The following is a 16,209-nucleotide window of genomic DNA, read 5'->3' on the forward strand; positions in this document are numbered from 1 at the left end:
ATCGAATCATAGACGGGATAATCGAGACAGTCCACTGTCTATGGTTTAATCAATTGTGAACAAGGGTATTTCTATTAATTGACTGACTCAACCAGGAAGGAAATTTTATTCAACTTGAAAAAAGTCACCGTCTTTGCTTGACATCGGATTCCATGGCAATGGAACAACACACGATGTCGTTTAGGTCATCAAAAATGTTTTAAAACGGCAAGACGATAATAGGCCTAATAATACTTTTCACGACAGAAAAATCTAAAAGAACTTGAATCTGAACTTTAAATGACTAGTTCTGTGGAAGAAACGATCGGAAATAGCGGCTTGTACGACGTCTACGCGAGAACGCGCTATGGCTTGTATGGCATACTAGCAGTCACAGGGGCTCGAGCTGGGTAGTCTGCTCGCTTTTCCACTCGATCTATCGATCCCGTAGTCGACACGCCGGCACTGCAATCTAAATGGGTGTTTTAATAGGTGGGCATATCGACTACGGGATCGATAGATTGAGCTGAAAATCGATCTATTTAGCAGACTACCCAGCTAAAGAGTGCCTAGCATGCGGCTCTGCACTGCGGTCGCCCCATCTAATTATATGGCTGTGCGTACCTAACATGTTGACATCGCAAACGTTTACCGATTCACACCTGTATCGCGTCCTTTTTGATTGACAGCTTGCAGACCTTTGTTGTGGCCGCTTGCCACGCAAGTTGAAGACAAAGAGAAATACATTCATCGACGAAAATCAGCTTTATTTATGCTCAAATCAAAAAAATTTATCTATATATTCAATCACTAGACATTCATGGTTAGGTACATGTGCATGGACGCCTAAGTTTCTTCGCCTGTGACCATTTTGGCATGGTTTTTACGGAGCGATCGAGCGTGACGCCACCCAAGCCACGCTTTGCATGAACTAACTCCAAGGGGCAGCTTGCTATTTATACCCAGCCCTGGCCTTTAATATATGTTCAGTATATTTACGTATATTGACGTATATGGAACAAAATATTAATTGCATATGTAACGTATATCTTTGTATATGAAACATTCCAATACGTTGATATGCGTAGCGTATATCTATGCAGATCATGAGTATACGTAATGCAGATCTTTGCACACCGAGTGTACACTGTAGTTTTGCATTTTATTAGTATACGTACGTGTATACTTAACGTATTTGACACATGTACAGAATCAGTATATGTGCATATATTGTTGTATATCAAGCATTTTGCCCAGTGTAAGGCAAGTGATAAAGTACAAGCTGTAAACATTTGCAGGCTACGTATCTCAGCTTGGACGGCACAAAACGTCAGAGTTGAGTCAGACAAACCGATGAAGTGAGCAGTCCAAAGGCTTCACTTGGCAAAATACTTGATGTGCGTTCAGTATGTTTACGTATATTGACGTATATAGAACAAAATAAATGTGGTATGCTTTACGTATATTTATGTTTATGGAACATACCTTCATATACGTAGCGTATATCTATGTAGAACAGTATATACGAATAATACATTGCATGTAGTCCGTGGGCTGGAGGGGCCCACCGTGCACCCCCCATAAACCTACCACATGGGTATTATTGTTCTTAGGGATCTGCTGAACTAGAAAAAAAAGATGTTAACATCGGATATTTTGGGATGCACTACCTGTCTGCACTGGTCTTTGTTTTGTATGTACCGCAAAAAATGGCGAAAAATTGGAAGGGGTAGGTTGTACTATATCCTCCCCTAAATTAAGTAAACTAGCATGAAATAGCACAAACCTTATATTTTGGAAAGCTCAGATACTTCTCTTTCTTAGCAACACCAACTTTAGCAAAATTAATTTGTGTACATAAAATAGGACGACTTTAAAATGAATTTTTTTGACAATTTTTAAACTTTTTACCCAAAATACCATGTTACGATTGTGGTTTACTTTTTATTAAGCAAAATTTTGATAGCTTTTTGTGTTTAAATTATTTATTGCGACATATTAAGCAAGAAAAAAGTGTTAACATTAGATATTTAACTATACACTATTTTTCTGGAGTCAATTTTGATTTGCGTGTACTTGTGTGGGGTGTGCAAAAGCTAGGGGTAGGGGTACAACATTCTTTTCTTGATGAAGTTAACGGGCTTGAAATGCCACATACCTTATATTTTAGCAAGCTTAGATATTGGTCTTTCAAAAAAGAATAATGTTTTAGTTAAAATAATATGACGTCATAGAATTGGATATATCTAAATCGATTCTTTCTTGTAATTCAGTATTTTTAACCGGAAGAAAATACGATAAATTTTGTTTCCTCCCAATAAAGCAAATCAAACAGACTTGTGAATGTTATTTACTAATTGCAATGTGTTGAAGAAGAAAATAAAATGTCAAAATTAGGTATATACAATGCATTATTGTCTCTTGTCACTATAAAAATTGAAAGTTTTGCTACATTGGTATATCGTGAATGGGTATTTTATTGTTATGCAATGAACTAATGCAAAGCCTTAAAAGGAAGACTTCAAACGCGCACACATAGTCATATTGCCATTTTCTTCTTGAAGTAAATAGATTCTTGATGACTGTTTATTTTTATAATTTACTTTTTAAATATTTTTCTATAAAATAATTTTGATAAGACGCATTTGGAAAATTGTCTACGCCTCCTTACTGTTCGAAAACTGTTCAGTTTGCGAATTTTGGATATGGGGTAAGTTTTGGTCCTATTTCACGAAAATTATTGAATATATTGCATATTACAATATTTCGCTTTAAGGCAAAAGTTTTCTTTCCAATGACAGCCCATAAGATTGGCTAGAGTTTAAAAGTAAGCTCAGCAGATGACATACAAGATGACACACTTAACAAAAACACATACGAATGGGCAAGACTGTGACTTTACGGTAACCTTCAAAACATGACAGCAACAACCATTCAATCCCAATATTTTGTCTTTTAAAAGTCTATCTCATATTTGTGACATGTCTCTGTATCAAAAAAAACAGACTTCATACAAATCATTGCCTTTTGTAATACGTCTAGGTAATATTTTGGTAGAATTTTAAATCAATAGTGACAGTAATTTGCAGTGTAAACTTAGGGTGTGGGGTAAGTTTTGGTCTGATTTCATCAACACTAAAGAAGATATTGTATATTACAATATGTCATATCTCAGAAGAAAAATACCTTTTTAATGATACCCAATAGCCAACTTATGTTAAAAAATAAGCTCAGCAGATGACTTACAATAAGACAGGTTTAACGAAAATGTATGCTAGTTGGCAATACTGTGATTTTGCAGTACCATTCAAAATGTGACTGTTACACCTACAGCATCCGGATATTTGTCTGTTAAAAGTTTATATCAAGTTTCTAACATGTACCTGTATCAAATAAAACATATTTGATGCAAAGCATTGCCTTTTGTATGATGTCTAGGTAAATAATTTGTAGAATTTAAGATTAGTTTTGACAGTAATTTGCGACAAAAAACTTTGGGGTATCGGGTATGATTTCTTCCTATTTGATGAAAACAAGATATTGGATATCAAAATATGTCATTTTAAAGTCAAATAAATTGTATTTTCAATGACAGCCCACAGGCTCGGCTATAATAAAAAGTAAGCTCAGCAGAAAACTTACAAGATGACACATTTAACAAAAACATATGCGAGTCGGTAATACTCTTGACTTCACGGTACCCTTCAAACATGCCAGTAACAGTAATTCAATCCCAATATTTTGTCTATTAAAAGTCTAACTCATATTTTTGACATGTCCCTGTGCCAAATAAAATAGATTTCATACAAAGCATTGCCTTTTGTAGAGTGTCATGGAAATAATTGATACAATTTGAGAATAGTTTTGACAGTAATTTGTGACATAAACTTTGAAGTTTTGGGTAAATTATGGCCCTATATCATGAAAAATATAGAAGATATTGCATTTTGTTATATACTATTTTCAATAAGAATAAATTACCTTTCTAGTAATACCCCATAAGCTAGGTCATGTTAAACAGTAAGCTCAGCAGATGACGTACAAGAAGACAGGTTTGACAAAAAATCTGTGTGGGTCACAAAATTGTAATTTTGCGGTACCCTTCAAAACATGACCGTAACAGCTATTGAGTCAGTTTATTTTATCTGTTAAAATCCTATTTCTTATTCTAGGGATCCCAAAGCTTCTGAAAATACAGGTTTGTTATCCCGTGGTGTTGGAGGGGGGAAGGTGCATGTAGACGCCCCTCTAGCCCACGGCCTAATAGACTGTTAGTAATGCTTGCTGTATAGGTAAGATAAGGAGGCATAGACAATATTCCAAATATGTCTTATCAAATTTATTTTATAGAAAAAATATTTAAAAAGTGAATAATAAAAATAAACAGTCATCAACAACCTGAAGTTTTGGGTAAATTATGGCCCTATATCATGAAAAATATAGAAGGTATTGCATTTTGTTATATACTATTTTCAATAAGAATAAATTACCTTTCTAGTAATACCCCATAAGCTAGGTCATGTTAAACAGTAAGCTCAGCAGATGACGTACAAGAAGACAGGTTTGACAAAAATCCGTGTGGGTCACAAAATTGTAATTCAAAACATGACCGTAACAGCTATTGAGTCAGTTTATTTTATCTGTTAAAATCCTATTTCTTATTCTAGGGATCCCAAAGCTTCTGAAAAATACAGTTTGTTATCCCGTGGTGTTGGAGGGGGAAGGTGCATGTAGACGCCCCTCTAGCCCACGGCCTAATAGACTGTTAGTAATGCTTGCTGTATAGGTAAGATAAGGAGGCATAGACAATATTCCAAATATGACTTATCAAATTATTTTATAGAAAAAACATTAAAAAGTGAATAATAAAAATAAACAGTCATCAACAACCTATTTACTTTAAAATGAAAATGGCAATGTGACTATGTGTGCACGTTTTAAAGTCTTCTTTTTTACAACCGATAACGTAGTAACTAACCGATATCGTTTCAAACCCGATAACGTAGTAAAAATTTACCGATAACATAGTCAACCGATAACGTAGTAAATTTTTCTAACCGATAACGTAGTAAAATTTACCGTTAACTTAGTAATTTTTCCTACCCGATAACATATCAACAAACTTACCGATAACTTATCAATGAACCACAACGGATTTAATCAACTGATCAAGTAGAAAAGTCAACAATACCACATCAAAACAACAACACATATCAATTAATTGAAAATACCGGTATCTGATTAAGCGATTCATTGGGAGCCATAGACCAATCAATTTATAGATAGATATTAGATAAATAGATACAGAGATAGATATATAGATAGATAGATAGATAGATAGATAGATAGATAGATAGGTCGATCAATGTATCAATATATAAATTGATCACTCAATCGAATGATGGAGCTTGCACATGTGTATCTCTTTAGATTGTGATGTACGTCCACTGTTCGTGTGAATCGGGAATGCTATTTGTTCAAACTCTTTTTTTTCTGTTGCTTGAGTATGAGACGTTTCAGAGTAAAAAGAGGTAATTTAGGCCCGGTGCATTAGCCGTCCCTCATCGGCAGTCGGTGCATCACCCGAGCCAGCGCCAGGGCCCGGAAACGACTGTCACCGGTCAGAAAGCGTCGAGCATTTTTCCATCAACTTCCATTACCAAAGTTTAAAACTAGTGCATTCATTATTCGGTCAGTTTACTTTGTCATTTATCGGCAAACAAGTCAACTAGTTCAATGCAAAGGTGACGATGCAATGCTATACTTCAAGTTAACGGGATTGGGAACAGCTTACACTCGGGCCCGCGGACACCAGTTGTGTAGGTACGTTTGACGTTGACCTACATGATCCGCAGGAATTACTGCTGAAATCACTATGCATGCAAAACGTAAAAACAAAGACCCTGCTGCCAGCAAGTAAGATTCTTTGGATTTACTTACTGGTTACTAGACTTGGTTCAAGTGTGTGATTTGTGAAAGAGTGAGTTGGGTGAACACTTGGAATGCGATGATTTGTGTTTTTTTATGTGAAACGTGTGAGTAGGATTATGTGAAAGCGTTGAGTGGGGTGAACACTATACAGGGGACTTTCACCCGGCACAAACTAACTCACTACTGCTATAGCTGCACAGACTAAATAAAAACACGTTCGATCGCTACGAAAATCTGACCTGGGCTGCCAAATTTTACACAAGGAACTTTTGCAAATCATTTTATTTTTTGAAAATACACCGACTTGAACAAGTCTCTGGTTTACCTTCGTCCTGTGACACCCTAATGGCTCAAACGGAGATCATTTAGGAGTGGGAAGGCAATCTTCCCGAGTTACAGGATTTGATTGTCGTGCATGGAAATCTTACTGCGTGGTGAGGATAAAGTTACTGGCGATTTTCTCGTCACTCAGAGAGGTGGCGAAAAGTTCCGTTTCAGCTAGCTGTGGGTCCATAGCTGTGGTGTTTTCGGACGGGATATCTGACTTTTACGTGCTGGTTTTGACTTTTACGTTTTTAACGCCGCCATCACAGCGGGGTTCATAACATAAAAGCAAAACCAGCATGTAAAAGTCAGAAATCCTGTCCGAAAACACACAGCTATGGACCCACAGCTACGTTTCAGCGATCATGGATTACGAAATGTATGGCAACGCTTTGTATCGTGTGAAGCATTAGATATCTCTCAAAGAAAAAAAGACGAATTACATGGCGATGACGAATATGGCGATAGTGCAGAAGATGTCTCAACCAGTGCCGTCGCACGAGGTGTGAGAAGCCGATGGTCAGTTGGGGAATGGACTTTTAAAAAACTAACACCAGTAGCCTACGAAAAATTCACCGATGAGAATATTGCTTATTGTGATGAATATGTGATTTTTTTCTGAACAACACCCAAACACAATCCGGTTCTTTGACTTCCAGTTCTTGCATATTTCACAAAGTCCTAGTCAATGTTTTCGAGCCATGCTTCTAGTTATTTGGCCATGCTTCTGGTTAATATTTATACTTTGTATACCTTGTATACTTATACTTATATTTGGAATTGGCAATAAAGTAAAGTTATTTCTCCCGCGGCGTGTCGATATTCTGTTCGGGTAAATCCTAGCTGTTCATCGTCGCACAATTTTACAATTTTTCCAAAGATGAACGACAGAATGGCCGTCGGCCGCGCCAGTCGACAGTTCCACAATGTCTGAACAACGTCCGAGAAATGGGTTGATCTTGAAATTTTGAGGTCAAATTTGGAATTGCTTTGGCGGTGAACTTGGCTATTTCGAGCCACGATCTTTTGAGTTTGGCGGGTTGATGTGTTCACTTGACAAGTTGAGCGACAGCTGGGAATATCTTGCGGTAAGATGCGCTCGTGGCTATTTGTTTTGACGTGACGTTTTTAACACATCACTGATTTCAGCAGTATCTTTTTAGCAAAATTTTGGTGGTACTTGTAGTTGAGTCATTACATTTGCTAACTCTGGTTACGTTTCCTAAATATCAAACCAATCAATTTTAACATGCTACGTTGTTTTCTTCGACAGCGACCACAACAAGTACAGTGAGCAGTGACAGTTCGCGAGCTCGGGCGCGGGGCCCGGGTCACCATCAATGATCATTCAGTGTAGCCCACAGCCGTCGACGTCCGCGATGTGTACGGGCTGTTTTATCTGCTTATGTTCTTGAAAGAGCGTTTGCATTTTGGCTAATCACTCTGAAAGGCGCTTTCGTACTTTAAACATTTCCATGGTCAGTATTGCCTATTTCAGTCCATTTTTAAATGCATGTTTATTGTTTGTTTGTTTTTATGGGGGGATTCTTATAAAATTTACTTCCGTCGCGAGCATCACCACTGAATATGACAACATACAACACAAGTGTACATGCATGGTTACAGAAATATGATTATTTCGCAAATGAAAAAAGAAAACATAACTGCAATGTATAAGTCACGCGAAGAATTTATCTACATAAGTGACCAAATTTTACCAGGTTACCCACACCTCAATTCGGTCTCTCACGTTTGTAAATTTTCAGTGATTTTTGTAATGTTCAAGGGTCATGACTGTGAAGGCTAACATAAACATTTTACATCGCATAGCCACACAGTGGTGAACATGTGAATATGCTTCCTTGTTTAAACATGATAAGGATGGATATTGCCAAACTGTCAGTTATATTTCCAGGTGTCAATGTGAATGACAGATACATTGTTCGGTTGACCCACTGTACAGGTCCCTTGCGCTGCGCGCTGTAGTGTGGAGATCATGTTGAACCAGAGTTGAATTGTGCGGTACTTCTCTTGCACATGCCTACAAGTCAATTACGTTGCATTCCATGTGTCAACATCGTTGAATTTCTCTCCGTCAAGAAATTCACTTCGTCAACATTCTTTATCACGAGGAATTGATACACGTTACGTACTGAGGTCAACTAGTAGGTGATTCTTCATGATTCACTGTGCTTATTCATGTGAATAGTTCGCGGTATGCAACAAAAATAGTGAAAATATTCTCAAAAGTTACAGCTACTATCCCTTTAAGTCTACCATTTGTTCTTTAGTACACTAAAATGTTCCGCTTTCAGATTTGAGATATTCAATTCGTTCATTTGCTAATGTGGTATACATAACTAAAACATTGCTTAGCGACCAACACTAATATTACCGTATAAAGTAATTTCAATGTTTGTCCCGATTGTGCAAAGTCGGGATGCTGAAAACAAGTGAATATTTCAAATGAAAAATGATCAATCTGTCTGTGCCTACGTGAATTGTTAATACTAGAGGAAATGCTTTAGGGTCCGCTTGTATTCTCTAAAAAGTTGTCACAATAGGTGCTAATTGTATGCATTCAATCCCTGTCTAAAAAGAGAAAGAAAATCTAATGTTTTTCCAATGCACCACAGGTACGATGCTGTGTGGACCTTTGTGTACATATTCCGTTCACTATGTGTAACCCCGGTTACGATTGTAAGTCATGTGATTAGGTCTACTGCGTGTTGTTTGAGTGTGATGACACATGTGTGGAATTTCATTGATAGCGTCTTCACCCACAATGCATTGCAATGCTCTACTGATATTCACTGCTTGAAGACAGTATTTTGGTGTGGACGTACGTTTAGGAATTATTATCCGTTTTACTACCAAGAAAAAATTCCAAGACAACGTGGTTGGTCTTTTACATGACTGTGCTTACAGGTATGTGTATTTGAACGCTTTGGTATTGAAAACAATGAACTTTTAAATGTCTCAGAGTATGAGACACACACTCCTCAAGTTGAAACGTGGATGAAGGACCATGTGTTTTCCCAATTAACGTGGAAAAGTTTCTAAGTTGCTATTCTGTAGTTAGTGTTATTCCAGTAGTGATTTAGAAAGTAGTGAAGTTTTATTTAACATGTTGAAATTTGGGTTTTCTGATTTTGAAGGAAATTTTCTGTGATTCTTAGTTCTTTGTTTCAATGGGATTTTTGAACAGTGTATTTGCTATCATGTTGACTTAGTCTCATCCTGAATAAGATTGTGTAAACAGAAGGAAACGCTTACATAATTGCCATTGGTCTTTTACATGACTGTGCTTGCAGAGGAGATCCAGTTAATGAATTATGGGTGATTATGGCTTTGCTATAATCATTGTTAACGTCTGGGAGGACACCGGGAAAAGGGTTTAGACCTTGACATATGTGGGTCACCATGCGCCACCTACTACCGCTGGCTGGATGCACTTGTGACGTAACCTTATCTACCAACTGCCCCTTTACCGTTATCTAAACAATTTGCGTCACCCTCTCCACGTCACTATCCATGCGCATATCAGTGTGAGCAAAGCTATAGCTCGTCCATTTCAACTTCTGCCACGCTCAAGTTCACACCACAAAATCCACCATGCCAAAAATGAAGAAGAGCAGGGGCCGCGCCCGAGCGGCCACCCGTACACCGACGAGGTCGAAGAGACGCCCAGCACACCTCGACGAACAGCTACTCCAGCCAGTACCGATGGAAACCACACCAACCAACCCTGCCGGCGTCGTGCCGACTACCGCCACAGCGGCAGCCGACCCAGGCATACCAGACCACGTCGCCAAACTAATAGAAACCAGCATTGCAAGCGCCATTGACTCAATCCGACGCGAACTACGGCAACCAACTACCAACACTACCCCACCGCCCGACCTGCAAGTCCAGCCAACTGATACAGCCGTTGGTGCACTATCACCCGCTTCACTGTCATCGTCGCAGGACCGACAACGCCCGCCGCTCCATCCTGCTCCGTGGTTACTCAAGTCCACCCAGGTAATCATCCTGCTAATCACGCTAATGGATATCAACCCGCCATTACAGCTGCCCCACCCGACTCGACCACCGCTGCTGGCGCTACGCACATCCGGGACTACCCTACCGATGGTGGCGCACCTCATAACAACAATCCGGGCAATATGGCTGCGCCCAACGTTCAACCCGTCCAGCGAGCTGGCCTCAACGCACCGCCACGGCGCCCACCTCCTAGAGCCGGGCCAACTAGCAAATCTCCTGCAGCAATACCCCCAGCCGACCTACTACTGCCATATGTCGACCAATCAACACTCAACGCCTGGCTAACCTCGGTAAATTCATCAACTTGGTGACTTGCATACTGATGCCCTAGCTCCCAACTCAACCCAGGCTACCAAGACACAAGTAGCTTTCGATCCGGACAACCTCGGCGTAGCCACATTCACAACCGAGGTGAAGCGGAAAATTATCGACAACTTTGACACCTGGCTACAGTGCTTCCTCGTCTTTTCTCATATCGAACATTCTACTACCCACATCTAGCGATCCCCATGGCCACCTACCTTCGTTTCCTCGCCTCCAAAGCTGCCGCCTACAAGCCGGAGGCCTGGCTCGCGTACGACAAATTCTTCCGCCTGAACGCTGCCCGCTACCCAGACAGGGCCAACTGGAGCAAACCAAACCCAGACCTCAATTTCCAGCACTTCATAAACCAGCCACACCTCCTGCGTCCTTCCTGCTTCGCCTGTGGCCAACATGGTCATTTGAAGACTGACTGCCCAAACCTACGCAGCAGCGACACCAACCCATTCTACTGGGAGAACCCAGCGAACAAGAAACAGTATGACCAACCTCAGGTATGTCGATCTTTCAACCGAGGCTCATGCAAGACCCCCTGCCACTATGGCAGGCTACACAAGTGCTCTGTGTGTAACGCGACCGACCATAATGCTCTGCACCACCACCAAAGCAACTATCAAGAGACCCCTCAGCCCTTCCAAGGGAGCGACCAGCCACACAGTGACAATCGCAATGCTACAGCCGACAACGCCAATCAACCTCACTAAACTCTCAGCTGGCCTGCACCACCCGTATTAGTCGCCGCTTTTAATTTGGGGGGCATAGCTTCTGCAGTGACGCCGCCACAACCACTGCCGAAGCCAGCCTACCTGACTGGCTCACAAAGACACTGAGCAGATGGAGGAGCGACGCGTACCGATCTACATCAAGACACACGGGAGACCCTCTACGTAACACTCGTACTAAGGTACTCGCGGCTGGCTAACATTTGACACAGATGACATTTTCCAATGATGGAATGGCCCTACACGAACTATAGAGACATGAAACACTAAGAACAATGAACATATACTATGAGACATTTCCCAGTGGCGCATGGTCACCAGGGGGGAGGGGGGAGGGGGGGCGGGGGGGGCTGTGTTACTGCCGCACCGCAGTCATACATGCCCGCAGTTTGGCCATAATTTGGGGGTACTGTCATGGGTCTGCTGTGGCGGCCGGTAACACGTTGCCCGATGCACGGTAGCCAGAGCCCGGTACCGCCATCCAGGCCGCTATGACGCCTCGTCGCCCCTGCCATGGCAGTGCATGCATAACCCCGGATTTCGGCCAAACACTTGTCTCCGTGTCATTCCTTTGCGTTAACTGATACACTGCGTGTTCCTATTGTGTGGCCGGAGTGAAGAGCCAAGGAGTGCCTGGTATTGTTCGTGTCAATCATCAACTCGATTATTGCTACCAGGGTTGGCATACACAATCTCCAGGGAGGATCAGCTGGGAGGACTCTGTGTGTGTGTTAACGTAGTTTTCCTATTGGATAGACTGTCATCGTCATAGCAACAGGACGGACATTGACCTACAACTCGAGGAGAAACCATTGTACAGCCATATGAACAATAGCTAAGTGAATAAACCCTAGACAACAGCCATTTTAGAATTACCTGGAACTTTATTATGGTGGATGAACTTTAGCTTTTGCGCCTGGAAACTATTTTCCAGTAATACTGCTATAAGTTTTAATTATTGTAGACATGTGTTTTTTATTCTTTTATTATTATTATCCTTAGTAGTAGAGATTTAGTTGTAGTGAAATAAACCTGAATATAAACTGCAACGCAAAATGTACGATAATCATTCTTTCCTGGTTTGTTGATTGTGTGTTATGAACTTGGGTCGGTTTAATTGACTGGCTAAATTTTTAAAGTCAGTGTAATTACCCGGTTACATATGTTACCCTGCACCACAATTGAGGGAAACACTGTGGACAAACACAAATCAAAATACACAGACTTAGGTGGCTGCAAAGTTTGCAAGGACCAAAGACCACATTACAATAAAAGAAGGGACTAGGTAGGTAGCCTAGGTAGGTTACTTGTTTGGTGCCTACACATGCGCTACTCCGCTCTGCATGGCAGGGCTATAATCGGCTACAGCGTAGTCATAGCCGAGCACTCTTGACTCATAAATGCCATATGGCTAACAGCTGACCATCGTATAATGCTTGATACCATGACAGAAAATTACTTTAATAGTAACCTCCGTGACTTTGTTTTAGGTCATGCGTATGTCAGTCCAAGGAGGAAAATAGTTCTCTTCTACCTCCATGGTTAGTCATGGAGCCAGGAGCGGAGCTAGCACCCCCATGCTATAGGGCATGCATTGTGGAATATCTTGGGTTATTGCATGCTCACTGTGTTTCGAATCTCATTTGGGGGGGGAACCTGTTATGATCTGTAGCCAATCAGGTCATGAAAAACCATTATGAATATTTCGGATTTAGATCCCATCTTAAAAGAAATGTTGTATTTATCAGATATTGCAGAGAACAAATGGGTTCTTGAGAGAACAAATAGTTTAGGGTTGCCAAACATTAAAGTTAGTTCTTGCTTTTTAGATGACACATGTATATGGTCACTTATGGGTAAGAAACCCGGCCAAAGGATTAGTCAATTTGGCGATGCGTCTTGAAGGTCTGCAGTTGTATTTCTACAAGAGTTATGCCAGTAATTCTGTGTTGCTTTGATGACTGACTATTTGAATTTAAAAAGGACTAGTCAGTCATATCGCAGAATCTTTAATATATTTCAGAAATATGTATAACAATATTAGCATTAAAAGTTTCAAATAAATACTTTTGCAGTAAACATAAAGTAAAGGGGATTTTCACATATTAGGTGCTAGCTTCGTGGGCTATTATTCCGAAAAGCCATTTCCGCCATTTATAACTCCCGCAAGATAGATAGATACATCGATCGATGGATAGATAAATAGAGAGGTAGTGTATCAAATCAACCCATAATGTAGCCAAGTGAACAATAATAATCTTTACGGCCCTGATACGGCTTTTGCGGCCCGAGGTCGTACGGCGGAAGGGCCCGAGCGTGCGAGGGCCCGTACGCCGTACGACCAAGGGCCGCAAAAGCCGTATCAGGGCCGTAAAGGTTTTATCATATACCTTATGGAACGTTCATATATGCTTGAAATTAATATTATACGAATCATCAAGGTATTTTTGAACGTACAAAATATTAAATATGCGTTATTAAACAGCTGGGACAGAATCGGTGATACCTTGACAGGTTGGCGATCGCAAAGCCGCATCACTCTTGTCCTTGCGGACTAATATATGACGTCACTTTTTGTTTACACTTTGCTGCTCACGAGCTGCGTTGCAAACCAAGCGCTGCTACGCCTATAGTTAGCTCGACGTCCGGCGCGTCCTCCGTTCCAGGACGATCGATCGAGGCGGGACTCACGTTGACATGTTATAAAAGCATTTGAAAGCAACATGGTTACTGAAATACCATCTGAACTCGGCGGTTGCCAAATAAACTTTGGGAATTCTCGGTCCTTCAGCTTCCGCATTCTGCATCGCCGACTTGCCAGAGTACAAAGAGGTTATCTTACTGTACACATCCACACGTCAGACACATACATCGATACGGACCAAGAACAAAGTTTAACCGTTTATAAACCAATCAGTTATTTAATGATCATCACATTTGTAACAATGTTTAACAACATCATCATCAACACAACGGGCAATTCAATAAATGCAACACTGAGTGTCAAAACTGTTCAGTTCACAGTTCACTGCTAGAAAAAGCTGCTGCCTGCTGAGCGAACGATCAAATACAGAGCGCAGTGAACGATCAATATAAAGCGAACGATCAAATACATGTATTACTCGCTGTCGGAGTCGTACATCACCATAGGTCGTTTTCTTGAAGTTGATGGCATGCCTAGGTTGACTGTGCAGTTGTTGAAAACAGTTGCTGGTGACGGGTGAGAACACGGTTGATGGTAGGGTCGATCGGCTGACTTTTTTTCCTCGGTACTGTCAGTAGATCGACTTAGTATGGCTGAAATACGCCGGTGATCTTCTACGGAAACAGTATCGTAGTGTTGCAAACTCGAGACGTTTTTGTGTCCGGTTATTTTTATGATTTGCTGTGGCGGAATTCCTGCTTTCGTCAACGTTTGCACAGTTGTCTTCCGAACAGAATGATTTGTTTTCCGTCCACCAAAATTCATGGAAGCAGCTGCTCGCGGCATGAATGAAGCGATCTTGTTTTTCCCCATTGGACGGGGGAAATACCGAACGAGAGAGTTGATATCGGCAGCGGGTACCGGTTTGCAGATAGAACGGACTATCTGGAGCACATTTTTCTATTGGACGGTGTTGTACGTGCTCTCTATAAATTCTGATCGGGTTTCTGGACGTATCGGCAACTGCGAAAATGCGAGGTGGTACAGCACGATGATCGGAATACGTTCCATCGCGAGTCTTTGTATCGCGTTCTTTGAATTCCAAATACTCAAGACCTGAGCTGTCCCGCAGTAGAGTGACGTCTCCGAAACAGAGTTTCTCTGTGCTCATCCCTACCGCGAAGTCCGAAGTGCTTCGTGAACAAGTACCAAAGAGTGAAATTGAGGGTGTCGCCGTCCGCGGTGCCGAGTTTACCCTCTTTCCACAAGGATTCTTCCTCTTCCGGGGATATTGCTTCACTGGCATGACTACCTGCGCCAAGGCCAGATTTTTTCAGGTGCATACGCTTGGCTTTTATCGCGTCGTTTGTCAGCGAGAAGAACTTGTCGTTCAGTGATACTCTGTAGTTGTTTTGCGAGAGATACCGTTCCAAGCTGTACTTCACCGCTGAAACTGAGCCTGGTTCATAGTCAGTACCGTCATTTTTCTTCAGATGGACGAAGAATGTTGCCAAATATTCGTTCAACGTCTTGGGTGGAATGTCCACTAAGTCGCGAATGTCGCCGTATCGGTGCTCGATGAAATGACGTACTTTTGTGACGTCCCGTTCAGTCGTACGAACTGTACTTGGTTTTCTCTGCGCTTTGATGAATTCGTCTACTGTCGCCAAATCATCTTTTCCAACTGTTGTCTCGTCTGTAGTGTTTTCTCCGGAAAGCAAAACATCTAATTCGTCTTTCGGAAGCGCAGCCATCCACTGAATGATGTCGTCCGCCGCCATCGTAGTTTGGTGCAGACGATAATTTTTGAATCTCGGGCACTGTTGTTGTTTACAGTAAAAACTTTCTACAAACAAAAGTAGATCCGGAAATAGATGCGTTCAACCAAATATGGGCAACGGGCCGGGGCGTGATACGTAAAAAAATGCACGGATCTGAGGGCGCTTCCTCCCATAGGTTTACACAGGCACGTGAATGTAGGTATATGATAAAACCCCATCAAATCAACCAAATACATATTAAATCAACCAATTACGTATCACGTCATCTGATAACCAAGTCAAAGAGTAAAGGTTCTAATCAACTGATAATGCATCAAGTCAACAAATAAATTATCATAGACCGATAGAGTACTAATAAATGGAGACTAACTGAATATAAATGACTTTGTATCTTTCGTGGTTTTTTTCAAAATTCAAGCTATAGGCCTATATGCTGACCTGTGAAAGCTACCGGTAGTTAGAT

The 16,209-nt window shown here is 41.1% G+C and overlaps 1 protein-coding gene across 1 annotated transcript; it reads right to left on the bottom strand.

Annotated features, from left to right (window-relative positions):
- Positions 1-15,074: 15,074 nt before the first annotated feature.
- LOC139128509 (uncharacterized protein KIAA1958-like) lies at positions 15,075-15,746 on the bottom strand. The gene has a single exon (XM_070694274.1). The coding sequence runs from the start codon at positions 15,744-15,746 to the stop codon at positions 15,075-15,077; it is 672 nt and encodes a 223-aa protein (XP_070550375.1).
- Positions 15,747-16,209: the final 463 nt, after the last annotated feature.

Source organism: Ptychodera flava, unplaced genomic scaffold, assembly GCF_041260155.1.
Source record: "Ptychodera flava strain L36383 unplaced genomic scaffold, AS_Pfla_20210202 Scaffold_57__1_contigs__length_852473_pilon, whole genome shotgun sequence".
Lineage (NCBI taxonomy): Eukaryota > Metazoa > Hemichordata > Enteropneusta > Ptychoderidae > Ptychodera > Ptychodera flava.

Bases quoted from the DNA above. Each gene is read 5' to 3' on its own strand.
- LOC139128509 (XM_070694274.1), bottom strand. From the start codon at position 15,746: ATGGCGGCGGACGACATCATTCAGTGGATGGCTGCGCTTCCGAAAGAC.